Source organism: Sylvia atricapilla, chromosome 14 (assembly GCF_009819655.1).
Source record: "Sylvia atricapilla isolate bSylAtr1 chromosome 14, bSylAtr1.pri, whole genome shotgun sequence".
NCBI lineage: Eukaryota > Metazoa > Chordata > Aves > Passeriformes > Sylviidae > Sylvia > Sylvia atricapilla.
Window position 1 is genome coordinate 10,497,794 of NC_089153.1, and position 14,626 is coordinate 10,512,419.

The 14,626-nt window shown below is 42.4% G+C and overlaps 1 protein-coding gene across 1 annotated transcript in view; it reads left to right on the forward strand.

Annotated features, from left to right (window-relative positions):
- Nucleotides 1-14,032, forward strand: part of SPOCK1 (SPARC (osteonectin), cwcv and kazal like domains proteoglycan 1) — a 272,090-nt gene extending 258,058 nt beyond the window's left edge. Inside the window, exons 8-11 of the mRNA XM_066329062.1 lie at nucleotides 5,902-6,123; nucleotides 6,753-6,815; nucleotides 11,839-11,976; nucleotides 13,118-14,032. Coding sequence (XP_066185159.1) covers nucleotides 5,902-6,123; nucleotides 6,753-6,815; nucleotides 11,839-11,976; nucleotides 13,118-13,308 — 614 coding nt within the window. The 3' untranslated portion in view covers nucleotides 13,309-14,032. The remainder of the gene's footprint in view (nucleotides 1-5,901; nucleotides 6,124-6,752; nucleotides 6,816-11,838; nucleotides 11,977-13,117) is intronic.
- The last annotated feature ends 594 nt before the right edge of the window (nucleotides 14,033-14,626 follow it).

The window sequence follows — 14,626 nt, forward strand, 5'->3', positions numbered from 1 at the left end:
GGAAGAAAATGAACAGTCTAGAGGACATTTACTCTCTGTGGGTTAAGCCAACATGACTGATTTTGATGTCATTTAGCCACCAGGGAGGGGAAAGATTCAGATAACAGCATTAAAAGAGGTCATGCTCATCAGAAAGCAGATGCAAATTCACTTTCTGTGAGGACTCATTAATTCTTTTAAACAGTATGTCCCAAAACATGTGGGCCCTTGGGCTGCAAAGTAGGATGCACAAGTTTTGTGCCTCACTGTCACTTCATTGATTCTCTGGGATGAGCTGTCTAAAGCTGAGGTCCAAAGCCAGAATTTGAAGGGTCTAGTCAGCTGCTATTTTTATGGCTCTTTTCAGCTGGTGTCCCTGTGGAGTGACCCCACAGAGGCTACAGGGGCACCAGAGCAGAGCCAGCACATCAGGGTGGGCATTTTCTGTTGGTTCAGGTCTCCACAGCCCATCTCTTTTGTGCTACATCTGAGCTGGGGTAACAACAGATTGCCTCTTCCTAAAGAAACAATATACCACAAGTTACATCGCTCAAAATACAGTCAAACCCAATAATTTCATTACACATCCTAAGACTCTGGAGAAACAAGTCAAGTTATGTGTAAATTATCTTTTTTCATATGTCCCTTTCTTTGCATAGTATTTACAACAAAGTCAGTATCTTTATAATTATATATCCTAGTTATTTCTGAGACAGTGCTCCAAAAAAAGATATACTCATGCAGAGGAGCTGAACCACAGTGCAAAAAGCAACTGGATGTACAGCTAATCATGGCTTCCAGATGTGAATTCATTTCAAACCCCATGACAGAAAGCCTTAGAGGCTTTAAACTTTGTTTGAAGTTCTTTAGACCCAGAATCACAGGAAATCTCATTTTATCAGATTGTCAAAAGGATGTTTTCATGCAGATGATTCTTGACATCCTCATGATGACCTTGCCAGAAGCCAAAGACCAAATACAATCCTAAAGGTGTTGAGTCTTTTTTTTTTTTCTTTTTCTTAAGCAATTTCAGTGAGAAAAACATTCCTGGTAATTCTGCAGTGTTTGCTCTGATTCACAGAGGAGCTGTTATCTCTTTTTAGCTTAGTTTGATTCCTGGCAGCTTTTATTTGAAAGGCTGCCTGATGATCTTAAACACTTGGTCTCAACAATGTTCATTTTTAGACTGTTGACTTAGTTTTGCACATTCTCTTATTTTCTTCTAAATCAGTTAAAAGAAAAAAAAAAACTTTATGAATTTAGATGCCTAAGCCATTTTTGAATTCCACAAAACTTGGGCTTGTTTTTTTCTTTCTGAGGTTTTGCAACAGCATTCATGAATTAATCTGCATGTGCCAAATTCTGCAGCTCACATTCTCTCTGGTGCCACTGAAAATTCACACAGGGTGAGGACAGCAGTGTTTGGCTCTCTGCAAGTTCAAACATTTGTAAAAATGAAAGACACCTTAAACAGTGCTCAGAATTCAAAGCAAAGTTCACATACCCGAGCTGTAGAAAAGACTGTGTGTGAATCCTGGCAAACAGGAGAGGCACAGCTCTGATGTACACATCGCCCTTTTCATGGCTCTGCATGGGTTACCCTCCTCACCACACACAGCACGTCATTAAACTGAACTGGTTTGGTTGTGCCTGCAGAGTTTGAAAAGGCATGAACAGCCTCACAGTAATCCATTTTGGATGTGCCCCCGTGGCAGTAAAAGGAGCAGATGGTGGGATGCCATGACTGCGATGCCTCGGACACATCGGCTGGCTAGAGGAGGTCTTCCAGCAGAGATTTCTCTATGCTGCATTCACTTTTCAAGATGTTAGTGTGAGTGTAAATAAGCATTTTGGGCGTATTATGTTCACCCTCAGGTGAAGAAAAAAAGTACACTCCTTTTTGTTTTCTTTGTAACTCTCTTGAAAGGAAAAGGATGAGAGAGATCATTGTGTTTAGATTTCAAAACCTTCCTTCCCTGAGCTCTCTGATCCCAGCAAAGCACCGTGGGCCAGGTACTTTGTCTTCTGAAGGCTTTGTGCAATTAAAATCTCCTCAATAAATGATGTAAGAAACTCAGGGACATGCTTTGACATAGGGAAATAATAAAACTAATTAGGTAGAAAGATCAGATTCAAATTGCTCCTGAGCCTGTTGATAATTCATAACATCCCTGTATTGTATCTGGAGTGTCTCCTTGGTTGGAGTGGGTGTTGTTTTTCTTTTACTGGAGATCTGTGCAATTAAAGGATTTTTTTTCTGGGGAACATTTCTTCTCCTCCTTCTTTTATTTTAAGCGATGGAGGAAATTAGGTTAATTATACCCCTGTTAATTCAATTGTAGTATACTTTAATGAAATAAAAATGGCTCATGTAAGTCAACTCTTGAAGGGAGAAAATAATTTTTTCATGCCAGAAGGTGTGTTTATTTTTAATAAGGATTTTCACCTAAAGATTTTTTTTTAATTTAATTCCATTTCAATTCAGAGGAGGTGGAGTGTTTTATGTGTTAATGGGATGAGAGACTTTTACATGTAGGTCACCAGCTTGATTTCCTTCCAGCTCTGTAGTGAATGAAAGTTGTCAGGATGCTGAACAGCTGTCAGTTGGAAAGAGGAACACGATGGTCTCAGTCCAGGTCCTTGTGTGCAGGTGTCCAAATGAGAGCAGCCACCACCTCAGCTGACATGAATTGGCATCTGTGTTGGCAGCCTCTGCCAAGGAGCCAAGAGGGGAGTGGAGCCTGCACCATTCTCCTGCTTCTCACCAAAGGCACTGCAGCACTGCACTGATGAACAGAGAGATGCAGAAAAGTTCTCCCTGAGATTGTTTATTCTGGGTTTCTTGTCCTGGAAATACAGTCTGTTAACCCAGCACTGAATTCTTCACAGAATTACAGTATATGATTTAATTCATCCAGAAAATTGCATCATATTTATTGATAAGTATATCAAAAGACTCTAAAAGGAAGTTAATTTGTTCAACATCACTTGGCCTCACCAGGCTGGTGGGAGCAGTGACCTCCCAGTGCAGGTAAGTGAGCTCCAAAAGCCATTTTCTATCAGCTGCCCTGGTTATGCCATGAGTCAGAGCCTGTGTTGCACATTTAGGGCACATTTGGCTTTCACTCCTGGTGCTGGGTGCTGAGAGCATCCAGGATTGTTGGATTTGGGCTGCAGATGCAATGTTGCAAAACATGATTTGGAGGCAGTCCCTTTTACCAGGAGACAATATGAAGTGGAGCTACTATTTACCTTCAATGACATATTGGGGGACAATTGAAAAATTAACTTTCCACTGATAATAACCATGTAGCTCAGGACTTTCTGTCACCCCTACCAACTCAGTATTTCAGGACTTCCAGATCACACTGTCTGATAATCCAGCACTGTTTAGTAAACCTGCCTCTTAATAAATCTAATCTGGAACTCTGATCACAACAGTGAGAGCTCCCTTGTTTATAAGAAATTATAATCAAAACCTCTTCAACTGATGTAATAAAGTGTCTTCTCAAGTGACCTTTCCCAGCTGTATCTCCCACCAAGCGCTGGTGGTGTGGCACAGGGCAGCTCTGTACCCACAGCAGTCACTGCTGGTGATTTGCTCCCTCAGATCTGTGCTGAGGGCAGTGCTGTATCCCCATTGCACACACAGCTGGAGATTTCCTGGAGGGAGGAAAACAAGGCTCAGAAATCATCTACAGGCACTGTCAGGGGCAAGCTCATTCCAGGATCTCCTCCTTCCTGCCCTGATCAGTGCCAGTTAAGATATGACCTTTAGAGACCCATTGGGGCTGAGCAACACATTCCATACTCAGCTGACCATACAACACACCTTGCAGTTACTCATCTTTTGCAGCAGTAAATGCCACCACGGTGTGTAAAGTCCTTTGCCAGAGAGCATCTGTGCAGAAAAAGAGCAGATACTGGAAACTAACTCTTTTTCTCTTGAAAACTTAAACTGGGATAGCTGGAGCTGGTCCCAGCTCTGCCATGCAGTTGAATGATCCACCCCTGCCTGTTTGACTACTTTTAACCTGTCCTGGAGTGGGGAATCTGGCACCATACACCTGCACAGGGCAGGGCTGTGTGCCCTGCTCCTGTTGCTCTGTAAAGGCAAAGGTGAGGAATCTTAAATCCTTTCACTTGACAAAAGGTTGCACAGTGACCGAATCCTGATTGCCTTCTTCAGATGACTTAAATAATTGAAGTCAATATTTCTAATTGCTTCAGCAAGGCAAGCAGCTCCCCCCTACATCTATTCACAAAGCCTTGTTCTTTTTCACTGTGCTCAAACATGATTAGATAATGTTATGGGAGATAACAGCATAAAAATGTGATGAAATGTTCAGCATGATTTCTCTCTTCCCTGCCTGAGCTGCCCTGAGGAAATGGCGTTACCTTCTTCCTTCCTTAGAGAAACATGTTTTATGAATGACACAAACCTTCCCATTAGTTAACCCTTCTGATTGCCCCTCTGTGTCAGTGACAACCTTCAACCACAGCTGCATCCAAAAATACAGCTTCCAGCAAAAAGGCCTGCTCTCCTTTGGATTAATGCCTGAAATAGCTGGTAGGCTGCAGAGCTTGGGCAAACTGTCAGCGTGATTCCAGCAGCATCTCAGCTTTCACTTCAACAAAGCAGCATCGTGCAGCAAATAAAGGGACACCTACAGCAAATAAAGCTAAGCTTAACCTCCTTCAGTGGAAATTGCAGCCGAAGGAAGAAGCTCATCAGGCTTCTCTGTGTGGCCCAAAGCAGAGTGAGCAGTGCACAGGAAGGTTACTGCTCACAGCTGGAGCAGAGTGAGCACCAGGGACTTGGGGTATCAGGAGCCCTCTGCCCCTGCAAATCCCCAACTCCTGTTTCTGAGTCCTGGCTGAAACCAATACCCTTGTTATCAGATCTATTATCTCTGCATTACAAATATACCTCCTTACCTTGTAGATAACTTGGAATTTAGTCTAAGCATTGAAAAAATACCATGACAGTGTGTATTTATAGTGCCCCATGCCACTGTTTTTCTGGAGACTGCAGGATACTGGAAGGTGTATCTCATATACTCGGTGGGATCTATATGCATGACTTGGGCTTTCTCTGATAACCACTGCTGCTGCAGCACTCTTTGAAGAATCTGGGCTATTAAAATGAATGATGGTGATGGTTTGCCAAAGCGCTGGAAAAGCAGAATCCTGTACTGCTGCAGAGTCCTGGAGGCTGCAGGAAGGAGTGGTGCTGGTACAGCATACAAGAGCATGAGTAGCTCTGTGCAGCTCCAGCTGAAGCAGTGCCCTCCCTCAGAGTGGTGTAAGGAACAGACACATCACCTCTTCTCTCCCCCTGCCTCCCCCAGCTCACAGTCCACATCAAAGCAGTCTGTTGTCACAAACCACACAGACAGGCCTTTGAAGAGTGAAAGGCAAGGATGAGAGGTAGAAGGTGAGAGCACAGCAGGAAAGAATTTGATCAGGCAACTAGAAACGAGTCTGGGAAACAGGATTTAAATTGCATTCAGATTTAGTCTAGTTTGAAAATATGGTGGATGCAGCGTTTTCTCATCATATTTCAGTTTCCTGGAACCAGGCCAACCCACTTGGACTGAGGACTGAGAAAAAAAGAAAGCAAGGAAGAATTTTTTGAGTAGAAATAACTATGAATTCCAGAAACCAGTTCTGAATCTCAGCCCTCTCCACCCCACAGCTCCCACAGAGTGTGAGTAGTGCTGTAGTTTGTAGCTGTGCTTGGGCTTTAAGCTTTACATTATCAGTTCAGTCTTAGGATTTCGTTCTGCTTTGGGCAGTTCAGCTCAGTGTTCAGAGTCCAGCCAAAAAAAGAAAAGCTGGTGAGGCTTCACCTTAGCAGTGGTTCCTGTGCCGGGGGCGTGCCGGGGTTCAGCTGGGGAACGTTTGCCTGTCTTCTTACAGGATTTGACACCAGCATCCTACCCATCTGTAAGGACTCCTTGGGCTGGATGTTCAACAAACTTGACATGAACTATGACCTGCTGCTGGATCCCTCGGAGATCAGTGCCATCTATCTGGATAAGTACGAGCCGTGTGTCAAGCCACTCTTCAACTCCTGCGACTCCTTCAAAGACGGGAAGCTCTCCAACAACGAGTGGTGCTATTGTTTCCAGAAGCCGGGCGGTGAGCTGTGCCATTTCTGCCATTGGCAGTACAGACAGGAGCTCTTGGGCTCTCTGTGTCAGGGCCTGCCTGCAGAGATTGGGCATTGGCAGGCTGGTGTGTTAAAAAGCCATTTTCCCCAGCACCGGTGGGAAGGGCATTGTGGAACCATGTTTAATGTCACAGATGAACTATATGAACATCCCTTCATCATTAAAACAAACAAAGTAGTAAGTGTCACTGCACATGGTCTAGAAATAAACTCTGTTGCTGACAGGAAGCTCAAGAATTTACTCTTTTATTAACACAGAAATTAGCCAATTAGCAGGTCATAAATCGGAGAGCTGGCATGATGTCAGTTTGGTGAAAAGAGAGGTAGAATGGTTTAACAATTAAAATGGCCCCCAAACACTACTCTCAACTACAGTGTGTAGCCTTTTTTCTTTTTTTTTTTTTTTTTTTTTTTTTTTTTTTTTTTTTTAATTAGTGGAGCTAATGACATAAATTTGTTTTGCAGTACAGTACCAGCATATGGGCTTCTCTCAGTCCCAGGTGTACAGTAGCCTACATTTCATGTCAGCAGTGAAGCCAGTCATTACAGAGTCTGTCCCGTACCATCTGGAAACTGATTCTTATACATTATATTTTAGGTCTTCCTTGCCAGAATGAAATGAATAGAATTCAAAAGCTAAGTAGAGGGAAGAGTCTGTTGGGTAAGTTCGATTACTTGCTATTCATTTACTCAACTAATTAAAGCTTCTGTGATTATTGTAACTTTATATGCAGTAATGGTTTTTCAATTAGAGACTAATGTTTTGAGTCGGGAATATGCAGCACCGAGCGTAGGCCTGACACTATGAAATTAAACAAATAATGAGATAGCAACACACAGAACAGGTGTCAGCATGGCAGTGGGTTCAGAACTAATTTACAGCTCTCCAGAAATGCAGAGCCTTGTCTGCACAGAGCTTAATACTGCCTTCATCACCTCACGGGTCGGAGTGAGTGCTGGGAGGCTGCCTGATACCCAAGGCTCCTGTTTTTGAGGGGTGACTGAAGGTGCACAGCCAATGCATTCCTGTTCCCTTCCAGTTACAGTGCAATGCAGGCCTTCCTTGGGGTTCACTCTTTAAAATGTTTCAGTATATTCTGTGTGTATGAAAACAGGAATTCATATCATCTCATTTTAGGCAGCCTGCAGGATGCTGCATGCTGTAAGATGTGGTCATGCCTGTCCATCTCTCTCGTGCCTGTTCGGAGCCTGAACTGATTCATGACTTGCATTCCTCTGATGGATATCTAAAATTAGGTTAAATAAATCCCCATCTGGCACTTTCCCAATTAATTGCTAAAAAATCAGGTTGCTGAACTGAAAACATTTCAGGTGAATAATTCCCTACCCTAAAATCACCCAAGTGATGTGTAGCCTGGTCGTTTGTGTGCTGGTGTTTTACCAGAACTCGTGTCCCAGCACATGTGTGCACACAGAGCCCCAGCCCTGAGGCACAGCAGGAGGGATGAAAGCCCCTGTTCACAGCAAGCCCTGCACTTCACCCTTGAGGAGGATGGCTGACCTCAGCCCCAGCTGTCAGCTCCATCAGGGAGAACGTGTCAGGCTCCCCCAGCATCAGCAGCTGCAGCCCAGGGTGTGCACAGGGTCAGCTGCTCTCAGCCTGGTGTTCCTCCACACTGAGCAGCAGAGCCTGCACACAGCTCAGCTCTGCCAGTCCTGCCATTCCCACATGCCACTGCCATTTGGACTCAAGGTTCAGGCGCCTTGTGAACAATCCCAACCTGGATTCGTTGGTTTCAATTAAGAATAATCATTCCTAAAGGCCACAGGGGCTGTTGTTTAGATCCACCATCCTTTCATAGCAAGTTCACATGAAGATTAAGATGTTTCAGAGATACAGCTCCTGCTGTTCATAGCTGTGGGAGCAAAGGGAGGATTGATCACTCGGGATATGTGTGCTCCATTCAGTAAATATTCTGCATTTGTGTTCAAAGGAATGTTGTGGCAGAGGAAGTCACAGTGTTCTCTGTCTCATGGGTGTCATGATTTTCAAAGCCACCTAAAAGAGTAAGAAGCCCAGTTCTTAATAGATAGCTTTGACTATCCCATATTTATTTTGTGCTTTGCTGTTATGTTCTATGTGCAATAAATGTCATCTAGGTTGAAACACACATAGTTTATTCTGGTGTGGGGGAAGAATGATGCCTGGATTGCAGGTAGTTCAACATGCAGGTGGTCATAGCACATGTCACTGGGATCTGATCACAATAGCAGGAGTAAAATGACAAAGTAAAAGCAGTAAGAATGGTCCCTTAGCACAAATAACTTCTAGTCAACTGTATTAAAAAAAAAAAAATAGAAGAAGAATGAAAGTGGTGAAGCTCAACAAATCAAGGTGTCAGGCACAGGTTGTTCCACAAGCTAGATTATAATATAAAGAGGAACTCTTTGCTTCAGCTACCCTGAAAGTCTTCCTGCATAATGACACCTGTCTGGGAGATTTTAATTTGATATCAGAGGTATTCATACGCAGAAAACATTGTCTTTTCTCTTCACTGACTGAACAGTTATTCAAATGGAAGCCCAAACATACACGTGACTTGTAGCAGTGGTAAAGTTGGAAAAGAGAGATGAATATTTTCAGAGAAACTAATCTTTAATTATTCTCTTTTCTCCTCTGACCCTGACATAGAGAGCACAGCACTTACAGTAGCCTGGGCAGTAGCATGAAGAACGTTTTTTTAACTTGTATCCATTGATAAAAATGATGACTTTTGATATTTCCTTCTCTATATAATTTTTCAAAACACATGACAGTTGCAACAAAGTACTTCAAAGCCATTGCCATTAGATATTTGAATTTGGAGACTTTCAAATGAAGTCTAGCATCCCAGGAGACTGAATTAAAAAGTAAACAGCACTATTCATCTTTTCCTACCAGATTTATCTGGAGTACAATTAACTGCAGAGACTGTACTTTTAGAGCATACAACTGTGCAGCCTGATAATGCTTCTCCCACATCACTGAAGTAATAAATTTCTGCTCCAGTCACTGTTTCCTCCTGCATCAACCCTGTGGATTCAGCTAATATAACAGCTAATACCAGGAGCTATGTGCTGGCTAGCACTTAATTCTGACTGGCTTTTACCTGTGTGCTTCACTATCTTCAGCATATAATTATTCTCCTCCTGTTCTCTAAGGAAGGGGAGTATTATATAGATAAGGAAATTATGGGAAAAAAAATAAAAAAGGAAAAAAAATAGGTCTGGGTCCGTAAAGAGGATACAGATGAAACAGTGCTGTTCAAGTTTTTGTGGAATAACTAAACCCTTCCCAGGACAAAGGGAGATGAGGAGACAGAATTCAGAAGCTTGAGGCACTTTGTGGGGAGTAACTCACATTTTGTGTTGTCCAGGCCTGTGGGGAAGCACTGCCCATGTGAGAACCTCTGGAGAGGAAAGCTCCAGATGTTCCCTGATGCCAAACCCAGCAAATGGCCTGTCGAGGTGCCATGCTCCAGGATAACAGAGGTTGTAGCCAGCTTATTTCTAATGGAGACAGGCTGATATGTGTACAGGTTACAGAGGGAATCATCACACTGTGCAACCCTTGTTCCCAGCAGCTCTCTGTCCTCTCCAGATTATCACCTGCACCTGACACATTGGAGAGGGCATGCTGTATCCTCTCTCTGATGGTTGGCAAATACTGTGACATTAGTATGCAGAGCTAAATATTTAAAGCTCCAGTGTTACATACAAATTGGCACGAATTTCCCACGCAGAAGGAAAAGTATCTTCCACTCTTCACTGTGACCCAAAGTGTGAATCTATTCCACACACAGTTATGTTGGCAGTGAGCCTGGGCCATAATTTATTTTTAAATCTTTTAAAGCTTTTATAGGTGGCGTGGAACATTTTCATGCCTTACAAGAAACAGTGAAACTGTGCAAGAAGGCCTGTTTCAAAGGTTGCATTGCCCTAGGAAAAGAGAAGGCATCAGACAGTTTAAAATGCAGAAGCTGTTCTCTGCTCACCCTGTAAAGCCCCTGAAGTCCCCCCTTTGATCCTGCCCTGGAGCCAGATGTTCATCAGATGTGAAAGGGCAGCTCTAGTGACATGGGTACAGCTATGCTGATTTACACCAGCTCCAAGCCAGCACCTGAGCACTTTTCCCAAGGTTGTGTATGGTTTGATAAACACCTGGAGTGCTTATCAGAGACAGAACATGACCATAAATATGAAAAAAAATCTTTCCTAATCAATATTGAAATGAAGCATTGAACACTCAGCATTAACTTACAAAAACCTGCCAAGGCAAATACATAAATGTGTTATTAAAACTACTGTCTTATAAATAGTGAAAATGAATCTTTGATAGTTGAACATGCTTACATTTGTACATGAACATAATGGGAGTACCTCTTAGCAACTCTGCTGTAAGATCGTGCTTTGACATTGTTTAAAGTACTCTCCCTCACGGATGTGGTCTCCAAAACTGATCTGATACACAAAGATTTCTGCAGATGTTCAGAGGTTTCTCTTCTCAGCTCCCAGACCTGTATTAGCAGCACTCAAACATCAGACAGGATCTGCAGAGCAATGAGTTTGGATATTCAGATTCACTTTGTGTAGCTCTCTGTGTGCATGAGATTGACTGACTTCCACTTTTATGTCCTTTGTATAGGAAATCTGGTGACATTTGGGCAGCACCTTCTCATTCATTTTTTCCTGTGGGAAATGTAGTGGAAGTGGCTCCTTTGACTCATGTGCTGTCTGAATAGATGCTACACATGGAACTAGTTAAAAAATTTTACTGAACCACTAGTAAATCACTGGTATCTTTGACAAAGGAGAAAAACACGTTCTCAAAAATCGTTTGAGACAAGAAATTTGGGGGCAAGGGTGTGTTTGTGCCGTGTTTCAAATTGAAGCAATTGACAAAGAAGGGAAAAATGAATGTACTGACCTCCAGTGGGAATAAAGCTAACTCATCTCAAAGGACAAGAGGGCTTTTCATATTGAAGTACATTTGCTGCATCTGCTAAAAATGGTGGGAACAATAACATAGGTTTCTCCTGAGAATTTCCCTCTCTGCAGAAGCCAGAATGAACCACACTCTATACGGCTGAAATATATTGGGTTTATTGTGAGACTTGGGCTTCAGATTCCGAGGCTTACAGATCCAAATCCTGTTGTCCTCTGTAAAGTCTGTGCATTATTTCTTCTTTTATACATGGGAACTCTCAGTAAGTCAAGGGATGTGCCTGAGATTAGTATGAATAGCAAGCAGATGGCAGATACCTTCCAGGGATAATTACAGTGTTGTGGAAAGACTCATGTGAAAAACACTGAAGGAGTGAAAATGGAAGGAAATGCAGAACTAATGAAGTTTGGGGTAATAATCCAGTTGGGAAGAAAAGTTTAAAACCAGGAGTTAAATATGAAGAGGCTCTGTGGGAATATCAATCATTCAGGGACAGACTGAACCTCTCTGTAGAACTGGATACAGACAAACAAACATTTTTACACTGTGACCAGGGTGTCAGAAAAGACTTAACCAGAAATAATTTCTTCCCCCTTTTAGGCACCAGATAATCACATGTATTTCCTTGCCAACATTGTCAAGATCTTCATGTATATAAGTGCTAAGTTCATAATACCCTCTCTGTGTGTTTGCTCCTGCAGAGGATTGCATTACTGAGCACACCTTATATTTTATTCAGGTGCTTTCATCCCCCGGTGCAATGAAGAAGGTTATTACAAAGCCACGCAGTGCCATGGCAGCACGGGGCAGTGCTGGTGTGTTGATAAGTATGGGAATGAGATAGCTGGCTCCAGAAAGCAAGGCACAGTCAGCTGTGGTGAGTAATGACCCGCTCTCCTCAGACAGCAGGGGAATGAACAGTGCTGTGAGCCCTGCCATTGCTGTGCCACCGAGGGCGATAACGAAAGGGACAACAGGGAAACACGAGCACCACAGTTCAAAGTGCTCCTCTGTTTCTTATCCACACTACAAATGGGCCCCTCCTGGGTGCCATTTGGACAGCAGGGGTGCAGCACAAGTCAGCAGGCTGTAGCCACTCTTAGGGTGGTTTTGTTACCAGCTGCAAAGTGCAGGTAGTGGTATTAAAATCAAGGGGCTGGGATTGCTCTGCAAGGTTATTAAATATATTGTTCTGTATACTCTGGAATGCATGTCTGCAGGAACTTAGATGTGCATCCCAGAGTATACAGAACAATGTCTGTAATATTTATTAAATATATGGTTATATTAAATATTAATATTAAATATTTATTAAATAAATACATATATTAAATATACATGTTTAATACGAATGTGTAAAATTGGATACATTAGCGACCAAGCCCAGTGAAATTACTTACAAGACAATATTAAGTAGGTAAGTGAAATCATCAATTAGCTGCTGTGCCTAGACAAGGAAGATGTCACCTATGATCCTTCAGAGTGCTTCAGGGATGTTTGTGAGTGCAGCTTTCTTTTTTGAGAAGGAGCAGAGGCCTGGAAGGTCTGGGATGCTCAAGATCACATCACAGATCTTAGGTTCAATAGCTACATTTGCAGAGTGAGGTTTATGCACTCAAATAAAACCATTTTTGGGGTTTTTTTTAGCCTGGCTTACAGAGTCATGATGGAATGAAAGTATTTACAAAGTAATAATGATGTTTTGGCCTGCATGCACATGATCTGAAACTTTCCAGTCATGCCTCTAGGAGGATGACAATGCATAGGGGCTATTTCATGCAAGATTTTTCAGAGTCAATAGATATTTATCCCAGCTTATACATAGAAGATTTTTCAATTGATACATATTTATCCCAGTTCATAGTGAAAATTAAAATTTTAAGGTTGTTTCATGAGTAGCTGAACCAATTAATCTAAACAATAACATTGCAAATGAATGGCTTGCATGACAAGGGTAGTGATTAATGTGGCATTTGGTGTTCTGTGAGAAAATGACCTTTCCTGCTCACCTGTTTCAGAAGAAGAGCAAGAAACCTCAGGGGATTTTGGCAGTGGTGGATCTGTTGTGTTGTTGGATGATTTGGAAGAAGAACCTGAAGCGACAAAAAAAGACAAAGAAGGGAAACTGAAGATTCATGTAAGAGCAGCTAATGAAGATGATGAAGATGAAGATGATGATAAGGATGATGAAATTGGTTATATATGGTAGTGCCCATCATAATGAGGACTCACGTTTTGCACAATATTGCAACTCACATCATATCTCTGCAATTGTATCTGAGAGTACCTGGCACAAATATTCCCTCTCTATTGAGTTTAATTTTGTATAGTCAATTTAATTTGGATGACAACTTTTTTTTCCAGCAAGGACTGTTTGGAATACTGCTTTTGTTCTGTTGGTTTGGGGGATTTTTGTTCTGTCCACGGGGGCAATGAGTTTTTGTTTTCAAAACCATTCTGTGTCTTAATCCTCACTTGAACCACTTATGAAATCCACCCTGTGAAAGAATTCTGGAAGGGGCTCAAAAAAACAATACAAAGGCTTAGAAGCCCCTCTCATGTCAGAGAATTTGTGTCATAAATTGTTACCTGGATCATATCAGAAAAAGTTTTTTCTTTGATGAAGATGGAAAAGTAGGTGCCTCATTTTCTAGTCCATATTTATAATGTCCCAGTGACAAGTAAGTCTCTTTGGACAGTGGCTGCCCACAACCAGGGGTTTAATCCAGAAGAAAACCCACTGGCAGGACTTTCCCTTCCTGTCATTCCCTGAGAATGAGTCCAGCAGGCTTAGTCCAGCTCACACTGGAGGCAAATCTCCCACCAGGGCACAGATCAGCTCACTGACACTTCATTTGATAAAGGAACATGGCCTTGATCTTAAGAGATGCTGAGAACCTGCAGCTGTCCTGGACCAAGCTCTAGAGGCAGGGGACAGAATTTCAATTTAATTTTGCGGAATTTAATTTTGCAGAGTTTTAAGAGGAGAGTGTTTTGTGGATTTGTAGCATCACAGCCACCCTCAGAGCTGTGCCTCAGCTTCTGTCTGAGCTCCTTTGCCCCAGGAGGGTCTCTGACAACACACAGGCAGCCTCTGCTCCCAGCTCACACCCCACAGACCTGTCTGTCCTCCATTTAGCAGCATTCCTTGCAAAGGCAGAATGCTGTCAAAGACACAAACCCTCCAAAGTAACTGTCACTTATTTAATGTAAAGATACCTGTTTAAAAATGCAGCTTTAGGTGGTGATATTTCAAAAGCATAACCCCTTGGCTCAGTGTGACGCTGTACACGTGTAATACACACTCCTAAAACAGAGTGGTATTAAAATGCAATCTGTGATTCCCTCCATTCGAAGCCCATCTATTCGAAGCCCTTGTCAATGAGCATATTGACATTACATTATTTGCAGTGTCTTTTCCCAGGGCAGTTCTCAGATGCAGTAAATGTGCTGTGGTGACCTTTTATTATTTTTGCTGTCTTGTGAAGCAGTAAGAGGAACCTTAACCCCACTCTTGCATTAGGATG